Below are 21,827 nucleotides of genomic sequence, written 5' to 3'. Positions count from 1 at the left end.
GAGAATAACGAGAGAGAATAGTGGAGCTGGTCAGAAAGAAGGTGTGGGGGAATCGTAGAGAATAGCAGGTTAGAAGGAGATCGAGCAGCTGGAGGAGGGAAGCCCAGATCTGGTGCAATCAGGATGCTAGTGTAGACTTTGAAATACATAAATGGACACTTGTGACTAGGGACTTTAGGAGTCTAGAGGCCAGCATGGGCTTTAATATGCAACCACAAGTATATGTCAATGGAGAGCTACATATCCCTTCTGCTAGAGGCAAGGGAAATGACTCCCTTGGGCAGGCAGGAAGGAAACCCATTTCACAAGCTGAGGAATACTGGCTTTTATCTAACCACCAGAAATCCTTCTGTAGTCCGGCTTGAGCTGGGTTAAGACTGTCATTTCTGGACATATACACTGCTTTTTGGAGTTTAAGGAACTGGAGCTTCCATTGGACCTGGACAGGCATCTTCAGCCCCATTGTTTACGTTAGATAAAGCTTTGCATCCTGAACTAACAGTATGGGACTCTTAAACCGGAAGGTGGTGGCACACACACTTAATCCCAGCACGGGGGAGGCAGAGGCAGCTGAATCTCTGGGAGTTTGAGGCCAACCTGGTCTACAAGAGTTAGTTCCAAGATAGCTAGGATTGTTATACAGAGAAACCCTGTCTCAGGAAAAAAAAAAAAAAAAGAACAAGTAGCAAACAAATAGGATGGGACTCTTATGGGGATAGGCAATGCTAGACCCTGGGGAGATTGCACTTACCTGAAGAACTCAACCAATGACTTCAGCAGGCAGGGAAATTGTGTGTGTGTGTGGGGGGGGGGCATGCGTGCGTGCACAAATGTTTCATACATGTGTATGAATGTTTTGCCTGCATGTATATCTGTTTGCCATGTGTGTGCCTGGTGCCTGGTGGAGGTCAGAAAAGGGCATCAGATCCCTTGGAACTAGAGTTACAGGTGGTTGTGAGCTACCATGGGTGCTGATCAAAGCTTGGTCTGGTGCAAGAATAGTCAGTGCTCTTCACCACTGAACCCTGTGATGAGGATTTTTAAAACCACTGTTTTGTACTAACTCCATTAAGACCACTCTTCTTCTTTTTCTTCTTCTTTTTTCCTTTTCTCTGGGCTGATGCCCAGCTTAGCAAAGTTGTAAAATAAACTGCCACGTTTTTCCAGACTCCAGTATTCTTAATATAAAACGAAGATAGTTATTTCTCACACCCAGTCCATCTCTAGAACTCTTTTTAGGCACAAAACTGAAACTTTGTATCCATCAAAGATACTCACTCCAACCCAAGAAAGCAACAATTCCTAATGGCCCCTTATCCAACCATTCTCCTACCAAAGCAAACAACCTCCCTCCCCCTGTGAACACCAGAAACAGACGCTGGGCTGTTATCAGGAGAGGACTTCACACTGTCGGAGCCAGCCATGATAAGCTAAATATGAACAGACCACCCAAAGGAAGTTCTTTACTTCCAACCATTATCACCTGCCAGAATAGGACTCAGCCATTGATAAGTTTAACGGAGGCCTGAGTCTCAGTAGTTTACCCTGAAGCAATACCTGGTTGCAGGAAGGACCATAAACCCAGATTACCTGAGCACCACCCAAGAACAGACCATCCAAAGGAAATGCCTAACATTCCAACCGCTGCAGATAGGATCACCTGCCAGCACACACTCACCAGGACACCGGTAGACAAATGTTAGCCAATTAGGGGTCCTGAACCTCAAAAAACCCTCACCCCCATCTTTACTACTATAAAACCCAATTCTAACTGAGCTCGGAGCTCTCCGTTTATTCCAATACATTGGACATGCAGAGAGACCGAGTTTGCAAATTTGCATAAAGTAAAGGCTCTTTGCTTTTACATATGGGACTCAGTCTCCTTGTTGGCTTTTGGGGGACTTCGCGGATTTGGGCATAACACACATAGGCCTTTTAAGGAACTGAAATTGTGTGTCCTGCGGGTGACGTTCATGGGCAATGGCCAGCCAGCTAGTGAGAACATGGTCCTGCGGGGCGGGTGGGCTGAAAATTGACATTCTCTCTTAGGTGTAATGGGAAGTCATGGGCAGGAAATGCAGCAAGCTGTGATAAACAGCCCTCAGCATTTGAGCTTTAGGCCGTAGGATTTGGAATAGCTCAGAAGAGGAAATAAAAAAAAAACCCGGACCAGAGGAGAGAGTGCACAGAGAGAGATGGCAGAAAGACTCTGTTTGGAGATACCAGAATAGTAAGAATGTGGCAATGGAACTAGAGCTGAGAGTCAAGGGAAGGGAAGATAGCAAGAATGAACAAAGATTTGTCCAATGAGAGGATGCTGACACAGCAAAGAGATAGGGCAGGTCCACAAGGAGGAAGCTGCTCTTCTTGGTCCTTCCATATCACAGGACTCCAACAGTCCAAAGTACACCTGTCCGGTTTTCTAGAGCTAGAACAAGATAAAGCCAGAGTGTCCCCAGGCGCTGTAGGAAGACTTGGCTAACACAGGAAGAAGTCCGAAGAACCTGAACATCCGGAGGTGAGGAAGAGGTAGTGAGGAAAGCAGGTCCCCACAGGCAAGAGAGAGCATGATGCCTTCGCTTCCCTTTAAATGTAAGCAGTCCTCAGTGATGGGGCTGATGGGAGGTCGCGTGGGGAGTGAACTGCGGGGGTGGAGGGGGACGGAGCAGAGGACTTCTCATTTGGAAGGTTTTGTGAGCCACTGTGGTACCCTGCAATGGGCGGTGAACCAGACTTATGGATTTGGCATCTCAAGACACATCCTTCCCCTCTGTCCATAACTCCCTGGCCCGGGGGAGGGGATCAGGAAGACACCTTGGTCTTGAAGCTGGTTCGCAGACCGTACCCTGTAGCTTTCAACCACAGCTACCATAATTGTGGATGTTTGTCTATGAGGGCTCTCAGGTGTCCTTTCTGTGGCCCACAGTATGCCTGGGACACAGGAGAGCTATGGCTGCTTACCAACACGAAATTGGAAACATTCTTAAATCATCATGAGGTTGTTTTTCTCCTCATGACTCTGTTGTGCAGTTCTTGAGCACAAACTTCGGAGACAGCAATACTTTGTCACGATGTCAGAATGTTGGGCATGCCTGGGCCTTAGACACTTCCACCTTTGTCCAAAAGGGATTTCTTGAGGAACATGCAAATAAATTAGATGACAAGAACCAAATGCCACGTACAAGACAGAACAGACTAAATTACCATAAATACTACAAAGGGGTTGTGGCTTGTTTAGCCATAATTGCTCCTGATTTGTGAGGGGGTGAAGCCACAGCCTCAAGCCTGGTTTTATTTCTTGGCATTCTGTCTCGTGCTGCTCCAGTCTGGAAGGCCTCAGGAGTCCTTTCTAGGTCTTTACTACCATCCTCAGCTAGTCTATGAAAAGCAGGGTCTGCACAAGATTGGAATAGTCTCCCTTTTCTTCCCATGCTGCCAAGTGAGGCACCGTCTCTGGCATTAAAAATAAAAGCTTCTTTTAAAAAGATTTATTTCTTTTTATTTTATGTCTATGAGTGTTTTATACGTGTGTGTAGGCACACCGATGCATACCGTGGCTACAAAGGCCGGAAGGCATTGGTCCCCTAGAACTAGAGTTGCAGAGAGCTGTGAACCATACTGGGTCTCTGCAAGAACAGCAAATGCTCTCAGCCACTGAGTCATCTCTCCATCTGCCAAGACCCCAGTTTGTGTGTTAGTGTCCTCCCGGCTGGATTTGACTCACTGTCCGCTTGGTTTTCCTATGAAGATCAGTGTCGCATAGCCTTCTGGGACAGCACCTGTGCCTGTCATCAACCCCGTATCTGTTTTGATGAACTCAGGCCCTGCATCCCTGGAGGTCTGTTGCTCAGCTTCCTTCCTCCACAGCACTTTCATGACTTTTAACATTTGTTGCCCACACCTAGTGACCAGGAGATATTGCTCTGGGAAAACGTTGGCGTTCTGGCGGCTCCAGACCCATTAGCTCTGTGGCTTGAAGGAGCTTGCTGGGAGTAGTGGTTCACTTTAGGGGGGCGTGCGCTTTAGTTTGCTGCTCTCCCCATCACTTCCTATCCCTCCTGGGACACCAAGGTCCAGTGAGTGGTCCAGTGAGTGAGTCATCAGCATCCATTGTCACGTTACTGACAAACATTAGAGTCAACTGTTCCATGGACCCATGTTTCTATCTAAAGTGGAGAAACAGACAACCAGCAGAGGCGAAGGCACATTTCAAGACAAAGTGTATTTACTCACCGAGACAAATCCATTCTCCAATACCTGCCTGGCCACTGAAGATACTGGCTTAGTGATCTCTGGCGGCTCCTTGGTGGCCACATGGTTTAGACTGACCATTATACAGATCACTGTGTCTGTGGTCTCTCCTGCCCTCTGGTCTGTGTTCTTTGTGGGGGAGTAATGGGATGTTGACCATATGTCTGTACTTTAGGGAAACACAGTGGCCCTTTTTTTGCAATGCTTATTTCTTGGTTTTCCTTTCAAAAACGTTCTCCTCCAATAACTATGGTAAATACTAAAACAAACAAACAAACAAAAAACCCAAACAGAAATTAAAGTCTAAAAAGTAAGAGTTGCCCAGTTGTCCCTGTAGAATGTTTTTCACAGTTTGGAGGGAGTCCTCCATCCTTTCCCATCCATCTAGAATGAAATAGTGACACCCTTCTCCTTGCCCACAGCTTTAAAATGATCAATCCTGGACCCTTCTCAAGGATTCCCAAGTGACATACTGTAAGTCTCTGGAGACTGAGGCCCTGCTGCTCTGTGGGCTTCTCTCTCCCCCTTTCTCCTGTCCCCAGGGCTACTACCCAAAGTAAGCTACTAACACACGACTCCACATCTTGCATTTTACCTTCTGGGGTGGAGGCATGCACTGACTACATACAGGTGCCAGCATGAGACGTGGGCCCAGCCCCACCCACAGAACGGAGCTCTGGATCTGGATCAATCACTAGTCGGGCGGGACAAAGATCTCCTGTAGGCTGGGTGGGCCGGGTGGAAGAGAGGCCCAAGGCAGGATCAACATAAACAAGAACGCTTCCTCTAGTATTGGTTTTGGATGAGGAGCAGGTGGCTTGTGTAATAGCCGTGGCACAGGAGAAAGATGGGGAAGTGGGTGGAGATTAGAAGCAGTCTAAGGGACTTTTGTCTCCGATGGAGACAAGACTTCACTTTCAAAATACTGTGTCCCAAAGGAGTGAATATGTAGTCTCAATAGGTCCCCCATGCCACAGTCAGGGATAGGGTCAGAAAGGACCTGAGATATGGGATAGTGATGTTGGGATGATGAGCCTGGAAATCCTAAACCTTAAAATTTCCCAAGCCCCTGGGCTGGGAGAAGTTTGCACACTGGCAGAAACGGTTTCCACAGTTTGAAGATCCCTCCCACAGTCCAGGGGCCTCTGTGGAGGATGTCCATCCTCTTAATTCCTCTTTTACTCCTCCAGGCCAAAGGACCCCTACATAGAATGAAGCCCCACTCCCAGAAGGCATTAAGGAGGAAGTAGCCATCTTCAGAGACTGCTAGGACCCGGCACGTTTGGGCCAGCAAGAGTCTTGAGGGACTTGGATCGTGAGCACTGTGGAATGTACAGCTGCGTGGGGCAAGTTCATTGATGGGAGCGCCCTGTCCTGTAGCTTGGGACCCAGCTCCTATCGAAGGCATCTGCAGATAGCTTATGCTTCTGGCACAGCTGTCCAGAGGTTGGGCTCTCATCAGATAAGGCAGGCATGCTGGAATTGCCTTGGCAGAGCATTGAGGAGGTAAAATTCTAGACTGGATTATTTGGGGGTCCACAGAGCCCCCCACTTGATCACGTTTCCTCTGAAGGCCCAACAAATGCTTTCACTACTAGAGCACCACAAACAGCAAGGATGGTATTGGCTTGGAGGTTTATCTATGGCTGCTTTGGGTGGGGTGAGTGGAAAGGGTTGCCTTCATTGTATTGAAGTTGCTACCGTGGGAATTAGTTTCTCTGCTTCCAGTGGGAACAAGATTCCAGAGCGGCCAACACCTAGTGCCCAGAGTGGCCAGAATACCTCACTTCACCGGGCTCTGAGCCGACCCACACAATGCCCCATCATGGAGTCCTGTTGGGATGGGGGGCAGGCTAATGTGTCATTGATTTGCATTAGTGGGAAAAATTGACAGATGACAAAGCTGATGTTGGCTTTTAGGGTGGGAAATTGAAGTTCTTCATGCAACTCATAAATGAGAATAACTCTGAGGAAGGACCCTGTGATGCCACCGCAGGCATTCCCAAAGGGATCTGTGACCAATTGCAAGTAGACCCACCAAGTGATCAGGTCTGAGGTCTGAGCATTGATATCTCTACCCAATGTGTTCTCAGAGCCCCAGGTTTGCAGTACTGACTCACAGAGGGCCGGGCAGATCCACAGAGCCACGCTTGAGAGCATTCTCTCCACTCCCGAGGGCAAATTTGGGGTAGACACTCTTGGCAGTTGGCAAACATTAGCTTCATGAGCTACACAGTAAGAGAGGGACAAACAGAAGCCCTCGGAACGGCCTACCTTCCTCTCAGCACAACCCTGAACAAAACAGTCAAGAGGAAAATTCCATTCTGGGGAAACTGAAGGCAGCCAGGCTAAGTGGTGTTTATGGGCTCGCTGGAGGCCACACCGGGGGACAGATCTCTTCTGGAACCTTCTGAAAACCCAGCAGGCCAGTGATGTGTGCAGTGGATTATTGAGCTGTTTCGTTGTGAAAAATACCATGAAAGAATTATTAGTATGACCGTGGCTACCATGGAAAGTGACGCCGAGGGCATCATGCACTGGCAGTCGCCACGCCCTTTGTCACTGCAGCGGTGACACTGGCTGGCTTAGGAACACCCACCTTTTATTGTTCCAACAGATATGGAGACCAAGTTCAATGATTTTCAGAGACACAGTTCTACCCACTGGTATGTTTACTAGAGGGCCCTTAAGGTTAATAAACAATAAAGAAGGATAATAATTAACAGGAGAATGTGCCTGTTGAAAGCAAATTTGCAGAATAAAACATTAATCCTGCCAAATGTACAACTGAAATTAAAATGTTTTAAAGCCTAAGTGAAAGGCATGTCCCTGACCCAGTTTTTTTTTTTTTTTATTCCACTCTACAGGAAAATTACTACCTTCAGGTGTGGTTTGGCTATCTTACGATATATCATATAGCATGTCTAGAATTCTTGTAGGATGAGAATAAAAAATAACTTAAATGGGAAAGAAAGCAGTAAGATGTTTTAAGAATCAAGATGAATCATACAGCCACTCATTTTGAAAGCCTAATATTCTGCTGCCCAACCAAGTGAGTATAGTTAATAACTATATAATAATAATTATTATTCAAAATAACGCAAAGACAGGAGTTTTTTCGAGACAGGGTTTCTCTGTGGTTTTGGAGCCTGTCCTGGAACTAGCTCTTGTAGACCAGGCTGGTCTCAAACTCACAGAGATCCGCCTGCCTCTGCCTCCCGAGTGCTGGGATTAAAGGTGTGTGCCACCACCGCCCGGCTAAAGACAGGATTTTTAAATGTTTTCATCGCAAAGACTTAACAAATATTTGGGGCCTAGGGAGACGCTGCAGTTGGTGAAGTATTTGCCTTGTAAGTGCAAAAACCTGAGCTCAGTCCCAAGACCCCATCTATGTGTGACCTATGAACCCCATCTATGAGAGATCAGATGTGGTAGTAGCTCCTGTGTGTAGTCCCAGCACCAGGGAGGCAGAGTCAGATCGGCCGGTCTCAGCTAATGAGCAAGTTCCAGGCCAACGAGAGAACCCGCCTCGAAACATGAGGTGGTGGTGTCTGGCCAACACTACCCAAGGTTGTCTTCTGACCTCCACAGCGTGTACACACTCACGCAAGCATGCCTGCATACACACAGATGCACGCCCACATGCTCACATGCAAACGCACCAAGAAATGGCAAATATTTGGGGGGATAGGTATGCTAATTGCCTTGATTTGATCATGCCACAGAAGCATATATCGAAACATGGCTTCCACGAACTATACAATAATTATTTGTCGTGGGTGATTGATTTCTCAGCACATATACCCACCCAATCTATTCAAAATTACTTGTCAAAAATAATTTATTCTGTCTCCTCCTGTGCCAGGGTATTTTATTTTCTGAAGTCTGGTGTGGGACATAGGCCACAATGCCGGTGACACTGACGGGCTGGGGAACGGGCTTAATTGCATTGTGAACTGAGGGCTTGGAAGACAGTAAGGCTCCTGCCTGGTGACCTCTGTACCTTTCATGCCTGAAGTATTTGCTAGTCAGCTTGTGGCTTTGGCTCTCGCTAGCAGCGAGAATACAATCTGTGCCGCTAAACCCCCGAGGGCTAAGCCAAAACATCTCCGAGTAAACAAACAAAACAGCCGGTTACTATTTGCTGTTTGCACATCATCTTGTAGAAATGAAATTAAACAGGTCTCCACTTGTTGAGCAAATAGAGGGGATGATAAGGGGCTGTTTGGTTTCTTTTGTTGTGGGCAAGAAACTGCTCCCATTGTCTTCCGTGATACAGACAACAAGCTTACATAAATGGCCAGTGTTGGTCTATGCCAGACAAACAAAAAATAAAAAATAAAAAACAAAGAAACCCACCTCCATTACCCCATCTCCTTGAGTCCTTGGAACCAATACTGCCCAGAGCAAAAGCCAGAGTTTCAAGGTCCCAAACTGGCAGCCCGATGGCCAAACAGTATCTGAAGATCCTGTATTGTATGGGACCGGAACAATGTGAGAATTTTAAAAAAGTTATTTAACCCTTTAAAGTCAGGATATTTTGTCAGCTACCACTAAAAGGAACCAGGTTCCTGGAGAAATGGCTGCTCACAGGGTGGGGGCAGGAGGAGTCCAAGACATTTTTATCTGTCTATCACACAGCAAAGTCTGCCCACAATGGTGGACGCCTGTCAGAACCCAGGAACAGACTGAAGGAGGCCAAATGGCGAACAGGTGACACTTTGGCAATCAGAAAGAGCGATTACGCTGTACTAACAGCGTATACTGTGTTTAATCTACACATTCCTGAATACACAGTGACCCTGCTGCCTCTGCCTCCCGTCACCACACCCACCTGCAGCTCTGTTTTTACACACTTTATACACACAGAGTTATGTGGCTACTATTGGGACAATATGGAGCCTTTGGGTGTCAGCTATGTATTAGATAACAGTACTGAATTGCTGATAAATTTCACAACATGGTTATTATATAGAAGAATGACCTTGTGTCAAATGTCTGGAGAGGTGACACAGCCAAAAATGTACGGGTGGGGCAGAGGTGTAAGGGAAAGAAACAGAGCTAGGACCAGAGAGAGAGGACAGCAAGGCTCTAACAGCTATGAACACAGGTAGTCAAAGGGCGAAGGGTATTGCCTGCGTTATCTTTTAGCTTTTAAATGTTCTGAATTTGGGGGCCAGGCAGACGGTTCAGAGGGTAGCTTCATAAGCCTGATGACCTGAGATCTACTCCAAGAACTGACATAAAAAGTTGTGTGTTGCCTTTAATCCCAGCACTCAGGAGGCAGAGGCAGGCGGATCTCTCTGAGTCCAAGGACAGCCTGGTCTACAGAGTGAGTTCCAGGACAGCCAGGGCAGTTAGTTACATAGAGAATCCCTATCTCAACAAAACAAAACAAAAAGCAAAGAGTTGTGTGTGGTGGTGAAGTTGTGTGCGGTGGTGTGGATCTGTCATCTCCGTACCCCTCTGGGGAGAAGGGAGGGAGGTGGAGTCAGAAGCTGGTGAGCCACTCAGCTTGGGACCCAAAGCACAGTAGCCGAACCAGAGAGACTCTGTCCGGACAAGGCAGAGGGCTTTGCAAGGGCTGACTCCTGAAATTGTCCTCCAGCCTCCATAGGCATGCCGCCGCATGCATGCATGTGCTCATAGTCACATAACACACATGCATGCAGAAAATAAATAACACATAGTCTTAATTTTTCTTCTAAAAATTGTAGAGAAAAAAAATCTTAGGAGACATCACACAAAATCCTAATTTCTTGCTAAAAGAACGAAAAACTTATCTCCCTGAGTGGGCAGCCTATGGGGCTGAACATTGACCCCATCCAGAGATGTGAGATTGGCAGTCTGCTCCAGCCCCTACCTCTCCCCACAACTGCTCCTCAGGCATCCATCTTTGTACGTTTGTGGTATTAATGTGATCCTTACCAATACTTGAGTTTGCATGTCTAGTCCCCCACAATCCATAACAGATAACACTGAACACGCCTGAAACAATGGGAGGACTAGCACTAATTTTCATTACTAATGGACTGCATTCTTAATACGTTTTCATAAGCAAAGTGAACAATTTGCAGATAAGAAACTGGGAAAGGGCTCCATTTAGCCACAGCAGGATTAAAATGCTTCCCTGTCTTTTTCCTCATTTTTGCCAGGACCGAACGCCACAAGATTGCCCACTGAGGTTTTAACATTGAGTAAGTGGATGCCTTTAAAAAGATGGGAGCATTGGCTAGGCTGTGTGCTGGGGTGGAGGGCACGCTCGTATGTTGGTGGTACTTAGTGGTGTGAGCCTGGCACAAAGCTCATATATGGTGCCTAGTTAATGCTTTTGTTGAATAACCGGGAGCCTTAGGGGTCCCTCTCCTCCCAGCAATGCCTGGCAGCAGGTTAGAGACTCGCCACAGTATTTGTGATCTGAGTTTACGTGTGGTGAGCGTCCTGGGGAGCCTAATGCTGGCTCTGCATGGAACATGTCCCATGTTCAAATCCCACCCTCTACCTTTCTCTCTGAGCTTTGCTTCTCTCCTCAGCTATTCCTGCTTTGACCTTCACTCTTCTGTTCCTGCATCCTGAGGCTGCCTGGCTGCAGCTACAGTTTTGGCTCAAGCCTTGTATGCTCCCCTCAGCAAAAAGTCAGTGAAGCAGTACCAGGCAGAGACATAAATCAGAAGATAAGGGTGGGCAGGGTTCCAGGAGGCATTAGAGCTTGTCCAAGGTCACCTGACAGCCCTGAGCAGGATCCAACACTCAGGTCCCTAGCGACAGCTCTGGGGCCATGCAATCACACAGCTGTGTCCCCATTGGAAGGTGAGGTGACAGGGAACAGCAGCTTCTCCCAGCACCGTGCATGCTCTGTCAGGTCAGCAGAGAGCATTTTCTGCCAAGCAGCATATAGCCGTTTCCTTCACACCCAGGCACCGTCCTCATTTTTGTTTTCCCGAGGTGTCAGTTTACACATCTTTCCCCTAATTGCTTAGAGCAGAAACCTTAATGCAACAAATACATCAGATGCTGTATCTACACTGCATGCTTACCTGTGCTTTACACAGTAACAAGATTAGACATTTTGTCATCCTCCTGGAAGATCCGATGTAGATCTTTTTGGGGGTGACATTGTTCTCATTAAGGAGGTATCCTCGAGGACCAGCAAAAGGTCTCAGCAGTTAAGATGCTTGCCCGAAAGCCTGATGATTTGAGTTCAGTCTTCAGGACCCCGTGGTAGAAGGAGGGAACCAGTTACAACAGGTTGTCCTCTAACCTCCACCTGAAGTACACTGTGTCACATGTGGTGCACGCACAGAAACACACACAAATAAATGGGATAAAAAGATTTTGTAAAAGAATGCACACTGTTAGCACTGGCTAATGGTTCAGTTGGTAAAGTGCTTGCTATCCAAGGGTGAGGACCTGAGTTCAATACCTTGGACCCGCCTAAAGAAGCTAGGCAAGGCTGGCAGGCCGAGATAGGCAGAGCTTTATGAGTTCAAGGCTAGCCTGGTCTACAGATGGAGTTCGAAGTGTTAACCAAGGCTACCTAGAGAGACCCTGTTTCAAAAACAAAACAAACAAATAGGCCAGATATGGTGGCTCATAGCACCGGGAAGGCAAAAGCAAGCAGATCCCTGGGGCTCGCTGACTAGACGGCCTAGCCTAATTGGCAAGTTCCAGGCCAAAGAAAGATCCTGTCTCAAAAAACATCTGGATGGACGGCACCTGAAGAATGGAAACAGAGGTTGACCTTTGGCCTCCGCTTGCACACACAAGCACACAGGCGCATTAGTGTGCTGTGTACCCCACCCCTCCCACAACAAACACATGTGATGAATTTTGGGATGTTTACAGCAGAGTGAGTTTTGCATATGCCATGCCAGGTGTCTACCACTAAGCAACCTATCTCCAGCCCATGGTAAAGCTTCAGAAGGACACCCCACACACACACACACTTATTCTCATCTCTGTTGGGGGCAAACAATAACTTTCCCTTCTTTAAAACACAAAAGCCTCTAGAGTTAGGGAATGAGGACCGTGAGGGACCCTCATCTCCTCTGTACTCATTTCCGATCTCCACTCCCTGGGGTCACTCACAGTCTCATAGAGAAGGCCCTGCAGGAGAGAGGATAAAACAGATTGTGAGAACCCGTGGCCGGTGGGTCTGACATGTGAAGGCAGCAGGACTGGGTCTTAGGGATGGGCAGAACTGTGTCTGCATTCCAGCTTCCTGTCTAGGAGGGTTCCGGCAAATCATTTACCACCCTGAACCAATATGCAAAACAGGACACAATCGCCACCTTCTGAGATGATCACTTAGTGATAATGTTGAGTCCTAGCAGCGCAGCCAAGTCTGCTGGGCCACCAGCTCCTACCTGCCAAGTGAAAACGCGTGACACCCTCTCCTTCTTAGCTCACTTTCCGTGTCTTGAGGGAGAGAGAACTGTCACTCAGTCCTGGCTGGGCTTCTAGCTGTTTAACCGAAGTAGCTCTGGCCTATTCTATTGCCCTCTGTATCCCCTGCCGGAGGCAGGTCACCCAGACACCCAGAGCACAATGTCCCGTCTTTGATCTCCCAACTACCCCAGAGCCATCTGTTCTATCAAGGCTGGATGGAATAGATTCCTTCCTCTCTCAACAGCGCTACCATTTCAGCCCACAGAGAATCAGCAGCAGAGACCAGGGACCTAAGAAGGAGTTGTCAGTTTCGTGTTTTCCTTAACCACACAGTTCACTTTGCTGGATACATAGATATAAATCACTGTGGGTGGGAGGGGGGACGGGGCTGGGCTGGAGTCAAGCATGTTTATAAGCTTGCATGCAATCTATTCAAAGCCACTTCCCACCATGAGGTCCTGATGGCCTAGCACATGATGCCGGGCTTTGTGTGTGTGTGTGTGTGTGTGTGTGTGTGTGTGTGTGTGTGTGTGTGTGTATGTACACACTCCATACACATTCTTATGTGTATGTGGATTCATTTGTGTGTGCCACAGTGCACATTTGTAGGTCAGAGGACAATATGTTTTCTTGTTGTATACACCAGGCTAGCTGGCCCACAAGCTTTGGGAAATTCTCTTGGCTTCACTCCAATCTCCCTGCAGGGGTTGTTGGCATTATAGCTGGTCTCCACAAGCAGCTGACCTTTTTTTTTTTTTTTTTTTTAACATGGTTTCTGCAAATTCAAACTCAGGACCTAGCACTTATGTAACAAGCACTTTTACCCACTGAACCATTTACCTCATCTATACCTGGCTTTATGATTTAAGGTTCCTCTCTCTCTCTCTCTCTCTCTCTCTCTCTCTCTCTCTTTCTCTGTGTAGCCCTGGCTGTCCTGGGACTCACTCTGTAGACCCGGCTGGCCTTGAACTCAAAGAGATCTGCCTGCCTCCACCTCCTGAGTGCTGGGATTAAAAGCATCTGCAACTACTAGAGACCTTTCCCCTCTCTAATTTCTTGCTACTTTCATGACCACTCTTCCTGCCATGCAACATGTCTTTAACACATTTAAGTGTTAGTAATATGTTTACAATGAAGTTATAGAAAGGGTTTGAACACCACACCCCCTGCCCTTTCGCCTGATGCTGCTTTGTGTTTTACCACATATAAACTTTTTTATTGTTGCCCTCTCTTGCTAAGACGCAAGTCCATGGGGGCAGCGGCCAAGGACAGTGCCTGGGATGTGGCAGGGTTCTGTAAACATGTGCCAAACTGATGTCCATTATCTTGAGCACAAACATCTCTCCCCAAAACAAGCCGAATGGAATCCATTCTTTTCTTCCTCTGATAGAAAGCAGGTTTGAAAGAGGCCCACTGAGCTGGCACAAGAGTGACAGTAACTTGTCCCTAGAGGACTTGTTGGCTTTTTGTAATTTTTATGAGACAGCGGTGCTGCCTGCTGCTCCAAAAAGACAGTCACTTTTTCTGTCTCCCTCTTTTCTTTTTTACAAGTTCAATTATATAACCTAGGAAGATTCCAATTGAAGATTAAGATATTGAAGAGCTGACTCTCACAGAGCATCTTGGTGAGCACAGGGTTACATCTTTTTTAGATAGTGGTATATTATTATGAAAAACAACATCATTTTATAAAACAGAGTCACACTTTCTCCCTCTGGTTAGCATAAAATAATGCTGTTTGTAGTGTTTCCAGTTGAGAGAGAGAGAGAGAGAGAGAGAAACCTTTGGTAAAAAACATAGCAAGCTGGAGGTCTTGATATTCTAATCCCCTGGCTACAGCTTCCTGATGGGACTGCACACCTGAGAGGGAGACAAGGAAGAGGTGCTGCCTTTAAAACCACCCAGCTGGTTGCTATACAATTACCTCCCACAGTTACATCTGTTTACAGAGAAACAACTTCAGCCCTGGGAAGTTTGCCGCAGTTTCCGGGCCTTGCTTTATTTTGTGAAGCAGAGTCCGGAAAGATCCACACAAGGAATTCTCAATTCTGTTACTATATGCGATCCCAGGGACCATCCCATCAAGGCATCTGGAACTGCATAGACAGTTTGCTTCACCAGCGATAGGCCCTCCGTGCGGGACAGCACTTGATCTGACCTGGGAATCTTATTGTCCCCAGATGTAGTATTAACAGTCATGGGATTTACAGTGCACAAGACAAATGATGTCACTGGTGGATAGCGAAGCTGAGAAAAGGAGCCTGAAAAGCACACACGTGCGCACACATGCGCACACACATACACACACACACAAAACGACTTGCTTGGCACAGCACAGAAGGTGAAGCTGGATGCTATCTCCAGTTGTTTTCTCTCTCTCAGGAAGGTCATGTTTCCCACCAAGGGTGCCTTTTCTAGTTTTCCTTTTAATATTAAAGTGTCTGATTATTTAAGGAGAGTAGTTCAGTGGGTTCTTGTTGCTGTTGTTGTTCTTAAGCCCTGACTGGGCTGAGGATGCAGTACAGGTATAGTACTGCCAGGTTTGTGAGACCCTGGGTTCAGCCTCTAGCATGGAGCTCAAGGCTAGCCTGGTCTACAGCCTAAGACCGTGTTTCAAAGAATGGAAAGAAAACAGCATGGCAAAGTACTTAACGGGACACTGAGCAGTCCTGATAACTCTCCGTCAGTTGCTATAGAGAAAAGGGTATGTTTTGAAACTTCAACAGTCCATGAGTCCAAAACTGACAACCTTTTAATAAAAAAAAAAAAAAAAAACCAATCTTGGCAGTCTGCGGTAGTGGTGGTTCACACCTTTAACCCCAGCACTTGGGAAACAGAGGCAGGCAGATCTCTGAGTTAGAGTCCAGCCTGGTTTTATAGAAAGAGTTCCAGGACAGCCAGGGTTACACAGAGAAACTCTGTCTCTAAAACAAACAACAAACAAACAAACAAACAAACATCTTGGCTATTCAGAAGAAAGACAGATACCTTAGCAAGATGGTCAAAATCCCACTTCCTGCCTCAAGCTACCATTCTTCTGCTTCTGCAGTGGGGCAGTCTGGGGCCAGCCCTCCCATCAGGACTGAGGTCAATGAGGCTCCCTCACCCTTTGCTCTGAGGTCCCAGTTTGAGTTTTCCCCTCACCCCATGAGGACTATGAAAAAGCCTCAGCTTCTCGCTGGAATCCAGTGCTCCCTTCCCCCGGAACTCACCTAGTTGCTGTCTGCCTGTAGCAGCTACCGCATTTCCTATCCAGGTTAGTATCCCTAGAGCTGCAGAGTCACGCTCAAGTTCAAGCCCAGCCTACCTGAAACCTAGCTGCTCCACTGCATCCCTTATTACCCTCGAACTTCGAAATCCAATCCCAACATGCTTTCTTTACTCAGTGACACCAGAAGAGCTCTTGCCAGCGGTGAGGACCCAAGACCTGTGACAGAGGCTCTGCCCAGTACAGGATCTCAGCACACAAGAAGTGAGATTGGGGTGAATTTTACTCCACCCCACTTCCAAGAGCTGAGCTTCTGAAACAACTTTGCACAACACTTTTTTTTTAGGTACACTAAGGCTCAGTAAGAACTTACTGAATCAATGAAGAAAATATGAGTTCACTTCTCAATCCCTCTTAGCTACCGAATGCAGCAAGCACACACTAGATAATCAGGAATATCATATAATTTTGAAGAGCTACAATGAAAGGGACAGAAAATCAGCAATCTTCCCGCCCCTTACCTAGACTAGAGAAGAGAGAAACATTGAGTTTAGGTGGTGGCAGCTTCCTGCTTTGAAATCAGTGTGTACAGTCCCACCTCCCGAACACATGGGTTTTCAGCTACGAACACAACCTCTGTCATATTCATCACACGCCTCACTCCTTCTCTTCCAGATTATATTTTTATTTATTTTGGTAGGTGGAACACGCAGATGCTACAGAGCAATATGGGAGTCGGAGGTCAGCTTGGGGGAATTGATCCTCTCTCATTCAATTAGGATTGACCCGTAACACCTACTCTTCCTGGAGAGTTTATTTTATTAGCCCCCAAAATTCAATAAGAACATTTACTGGGAGTCTAGCAGGTGCCACCGTGTGTGCTAGGAGGACACGGAGATACAGAGGCAAACATGCATAGCATATGTTCCCACACACATGTGAACACATACAGAGGCATGCATACCCCCACACAGCCCAAGAAAGCAGGGAAATGGATTTAAAATACGAATAGAAAGCAGTCTAGGAGCTTACAACTCAAGAACTACAGCAGAGTTGCATTGTTTTAAATTCTGCATATCAGGGACTCTCGAAAAGACTGTCTGCAGATGACATGATGACACGTGACAAGCAACTGGGGGAGAAATGAATGCCTCAGTTTCCCTGCAAGAGTGGGCTGCCATACCTCTCCTTTTCTCCTTGCTTACTTCTTACATAACCGGTTCTCTGCGCACAGACTCGGATTTGTGCCTCTGAGGACACAAGGCTGTGAAGGAAGGGGGCGTCACCACATCGGACAGCGTTATCTAACCCAGAAAAAGCGAATCTACTACCTTGAGCATGCGGATTTCTCGCAGGGCGATTTTCTTTATGACAGGGTCATCTTCAGTTTCCAGAAATCTCTTGATGGCCACGATCTGACCCGTGTCCCTGTTTCTGCACTTGAACACCACCCCGTAGGAGCCTTCTCCAATCTTCCCAATCTTTTCATATTTCTCCATCTCGGAGGAGTAAGTCTTGAGAATGGACTTTGATACAGTTTTTAAATGTTGTTTACGAAATAGGTGGTCGGCGGACCGCGCTCGAGCCCCATCGAGTAGGGACCGTGGTCCAGGAGCTAGAGAAAACAAGGGCACTAAGTTATAGAATTAGGACCAGCCAGGTGTGGACTCCACCCCCAGCAATGACATCACGTCGCGGTCAAGACTGGGAGCCTACAGGTGGCTGCCGAGCGACCCAATTTCAATTGTCTGTTTTCATTCCCTCGAGCTAAAGATGTAGCCATCATCCTAAAACGAGCCAAGCTGTAAGATAAGCTATCCTTTTAACGTTATGGTTCATACGATCTAAGACACTTGAGCTGGCTGGAGCACCGCGAAGGCCAAGGGTTTCCCCGGTTCTAATTTCGGGTCTCATTTCCCTCCGGAAGAAGACACCGGGCGGGCAACCGGGGCAACGAGGGACCGCAGGGACCTCCTGCCCCTACTCCTGGTGCCTCTCGGCCCAGCTCGTGTCCAGCCGCAGGCAGCCAGGCTGGTGGCCGCTGCAATCCCCATGGGAACCGCGCCGGGCTGGGCGGGGCCGCCTTTCGCCCTGTTGTCCCCGCAGTCACCTGGCAGGTTCCCAGATCTCACGCTGCAGGTCCGCAGGATTTAGATCGCGGACGGCGCTGCGTGGAGCATCTGCGAGAAGGATTCCTGCACCCGGGCCCTCCTAGAAGCTTGCTCCTGCTACGGTGGCCAGTTCCATACCTTATGTCTCGGTCACTCCTTGGTGTCCCCTCCTCGCCTGGGAACCCCTGGAGGGGTCCTGCTGCGTCGGTCCTGCCCGGTGCTGCAGCTTCAGAAAACGAAAGAGAGAGGCAATCGAGGGAGTCAGGTTGGCCTTCCCTCCCTTGCAGTGGGGCCTTGGCGTGGTGCAGAGCAGAGCCTGCCTTGATTTCCCCAGTCACTTCCTTATCGAACCTGCTAGAGCACAGCGACAGTGGCAGCGGATGGATCTAAGAATTCTTGAAAGAAGGTAGCGCGCCACCGGCCAGACAGCCTCAATACTCTGCCAGCTCTTTCATCCCTTATGCTAGGCGCCGAGGTGCGTGTGTACTGGAGACAGGACTTCAGCAGAGAAAATGTCTGCGAAACCCTGGCCAGCCCTGGCCAAGGAAAGATGCAAATCTACACTGAGCTCAGGAAGAAGCTGGGACTGGGCATACAGGGCGTGGCGGTCGCCTGGCAAAGGGAGTACGGTATAATGAAGTCTGGGGAGGGACTAATGGTGGCCTGGGACCCTCCCAGAAATCATGTACAAATGCGAATTCCTGTTCTTGAATTTTGTCTTCTCGATAGCTTTGCCTTTCCCAGAATGCCATACAAATGGGAGCATACACTGCACACAGAATGCATCGGAGACCCACACAGATCTGGCACTCATCATCAGTATCTTCCTTTTTTATTGGTGGGTAGCGTTCTGGTGTATGAATGTGCCGGTATTTGTTTATTCACGCCTGGTCGAAACTGTTTCCAGTTTGGGGTGATTATGAATGAAGTCACTATAGATGCCATGCATAGCCCTTTCTATGAACGTATATTATTATTATTATTATCATTATTATTATTATTATTTTGGTTTTTCGAGACAGGGTTTCTCTGTGGTTTTGGAGCCTGTCCTGGAACTAGCTCTTGTAGACCAGGCTGGTCTCGAAGTCACAGAGATCCACCTGCCTCTGCCTCCCAAGTGCTGGGATTAAAGGAGTGTGCCACCACCGCCCGGCATGAACATATATTATTTTGCTTGGGGGAAATACTTAGGAGAGGACTGCTGGGGTGCACATCAAGTTTATTTCTTGTAAGTAACCACCACAATATTTTCATCTCTGGCGGTTCCATTTTGCCTTCCCACTAGCAATGTTTCCAGTGTCGGAATCCATGTCTCTGACTTTAGTCACTGAAATAGGTGGTTTATGATTTTTCGTGGTTTAAATATGAATCTGACTCTTATTTGCCCTCTGCAAGAGCAGCAAGTGCTTTTAACTGCTGAGCCTGCTCTCCGGCTTATTGGTAGACATTCTTGTTTTGAGATACATTGACCTGTAGTTTTCTTTAGCTAGTGAAGTTGATTTGCAAATGATTTGGAAAATGTTTTCTGTTCTTATATATTCAAGAGATAATTACTTTTGATCATTACCACGAGTTCCTTAAATGTGTGATAAAATTTAGCAGTAATTCCATATAGGCCTGGAGTTTTCCTTGTTGAAATAGTTGTTAATTATGAATTCTATTTAAGAAATTAGAGGACTATTAAAGACATCCTAGTTCTTCTTGAGAGAGTTTTGTTTGTTTCTTTTGTTCAAAGAATTTGTCTACATCACCTATATGAAGAGTTTATCAGGTTTGGTTGTTCAGCGTTTATCACATTTACTACAGATCTGTTGTCTGGCAGATCTGTAGTAAAGTTCTCTGTCAAGTTTTTTGTTGTTTGTTGGATTCCGGGTCTCACTGAGGCACCCGGACTAACCTTGAAATTTGTGACCCTCCTGCTTCAGTCTCAGAGTGCTAAGATTTTACGGGCTTGTGCCATCATGCCAAGCTTTGTTTCAAACTTGATATTGGCAAATCTCTGATCAGTTTAGTTTACTGATTTTCTTGGTCTTTTAAAAGAACTAGTTTCCCTTGCCAGGCAGTGATGGTGCATGCCTTTAATCCCAGCACTCAGAAGGCAGAGGCAGGCAGATCTCTATGAGTTCAAGGCTAGCCTGGTCTACAGGCTAGTTTCAGGACAGCTAGAATTGTTACACAGAGAAACCCTGCCTCAAAAAAACAAAACAAAACAAAGAAAAACAACAATAAAAATTAGCTTTCCCTCCACTTTGTTGAGATTTTCTTATTGTTTTCTGTATTTTAATAATTGATTTTATATCTTTAATTTTTCTGCTATGTTTTGCTTTGCTTTTAGCTTTTTTAAAGATGGAAGCTTAGATTATAATTTTTAGGAATTTCTTTCATTTAAATATGACTTTAATGCCACTCCCAGACCATTATGAAGGCATCACGGAAATCTTAACATGTTGTATTCTTATTTTGTTTTTGTTAAAAATATTTTATAATTTCCTTTGTGAGTTCATATTTGGCCCAAGGATTATTTTTGTGTATGTTGTTTAATTTCCAACGATTTAAGAATTTTCCAAATATCTTTCTGTAATCGATTTCCAGTTTAATTCCATTGTTTTCAGAGAACTGGCTGTGTATAATTTAAATCATTTGAAATATGTTATATTTGGTTTTATGACCCATAATATAGCTTGGGTTGGTAAACATTTATTTTTGACAATTAAGAAAATACTTTGAAATGAAGTGAGGATGTCGATGTGAATTTTTTCCCAGAGCTACCTCGCCTAAGGTTCATATCAGATTACATAAAGTTTGTTTGGAAAATTAACTTTACGGACTCCACAAGGTTCAGTGCCCAAGGATTGTGGAACAGGGCCAGGCCCAGTGGTAGTTAGAGCATGGCCCAGTAGGCCAGCTGCTTGGGCCTAGGCAGGCAGTGAACCAGAAAGCCAGCGTGACTTCCAGCTGTGAGTTGTTTGGAGAGAAACTGGAGCAAAATATTACAGAACAACTTTGAAAGGGAGACAAGCGGTTCCTGTTGCCACAGGAGAGGATGCTGGGGATAGACTGCCAAGCAAAGGTTCTTTCAGCTGGCACGTGAAGAACTGGTTTTGATAGCAAAGTGTAGTAACTAGGATGGTGCTCTCAGGAAGCTGAGAGATGGCCTGGCACACGGGGTTTCTTCATTAACTGCGAAGACAGTGAAACCCTGTAGTTTGCCCCTTGCAGTGGTCCCTTCTTTGCAGGGCTGCACCGGAGAGCATACAGAGAATGGGGAATTTTGGTCATTTAAGGGAATAATAAACATCACACAGTAACAGGAAGAGCATGGGGTTTGGAAGCACAGCAGAACTGCTACCTTCTTCCCCGTGTCTGAGCCCAGGCATGGTGATTACTGTTGCCTGGACAACAGCATCAACCATGTACAACAGCTGATGAACACGGACTTCAAGACAGGTGCTGTGCTAAGCATATTTTTGCACATGCGCTTTACATTAGCCTTGTGTAAGCATATGATAGACAACATTGCCCCGAGGATTCAGAGGAGAAATAAGAGTCAGAGAGGATGGTTGAGTCAGGAGACACAGCTCGCAGTCTGTGGAGTCAATGTTAGAATGCTGGCAGTTTGACTCCAGAACCTTCCTTCCTTTTGCTGACAGTACCGGTGCATAGGGGTAGATATTAGGAGTTTTCAGCTGGCCTCCGTGTTCTTATCATGTGTGATATAGCACAACCCTCCTTCCTTTGTTATCTCATGTCTTTATTTTTCCTTTACAGTTTATATATCCCAAACTAAATCTTTCAGGCAATATACAAATTAAAATGTGGTTACATTCTGTGAATGTATTATAATGAATACATTATAGTGAATGATTATA

At 46.6% G+C, this 21,827-nt stretch overlaps 1 protein-coding gene across 3 annotated transcripts in view; it reads right to left on the bottom strand.

The window, feature by feature from the left end:
- Cdkl1 (cyclin dependent kinase like 1) overlaps window positions 1–18,507 on the bottom strand; it is a 43,147-nt gene extending 24,640 nt beyond the window's left edge. Inside the window, exons 1-3 of one of the 3 annotated variants that reach the window (XM_041658446.1) lie at window positions 18,310–18,507; window positions 18,097–18,184; window positions 17,179–17,462 (exon numbers count right to left, since the gene is read on the bottom strand). In XM_041658446.1, coding sequence (XP_041514380.1) covers window positions 17,179–17,346 — 168 coding nt within the window. In that variant the 5' untranslated portion in view covers window positions 17,347–17,462; window positions 18,097–18,184; window positions 18,310–18,507. Of the gene's footprint in view, window positions 1–17,178; window positions 17,463–17,957; window positions 18,076–18,096 lie in introns of those variants that run through there. The other 2 variants (XM_041658444.1, XM_041658447.1) reach the window with 2 other exon arrangements.
- Window positions 18,508–21,827: the final 3,320 nt, after the last annotated feature.

Source organism: Microtus oregoni, unplaced genomic scaffold, assembly GCF_018167655.1.
Source record: "Microtus oregoni isolate MIOR12 unplaced genomic scaffold, Mior012 000009F_ref0000495, whole genome shotgun sequence".
Classification (NCBI taxonomy): domain Eukaryota; kingdom Metazoa; phylum Chordata; class Mammalia; order Rodentia; family Cricetidae; genus Microtus; species Microtus oregoni.
The sequence above is the reverse complement of the archived record's forward strand: the minus strand, read 5'-3'. Positions and strand labels throughout refer to the sequence as shown.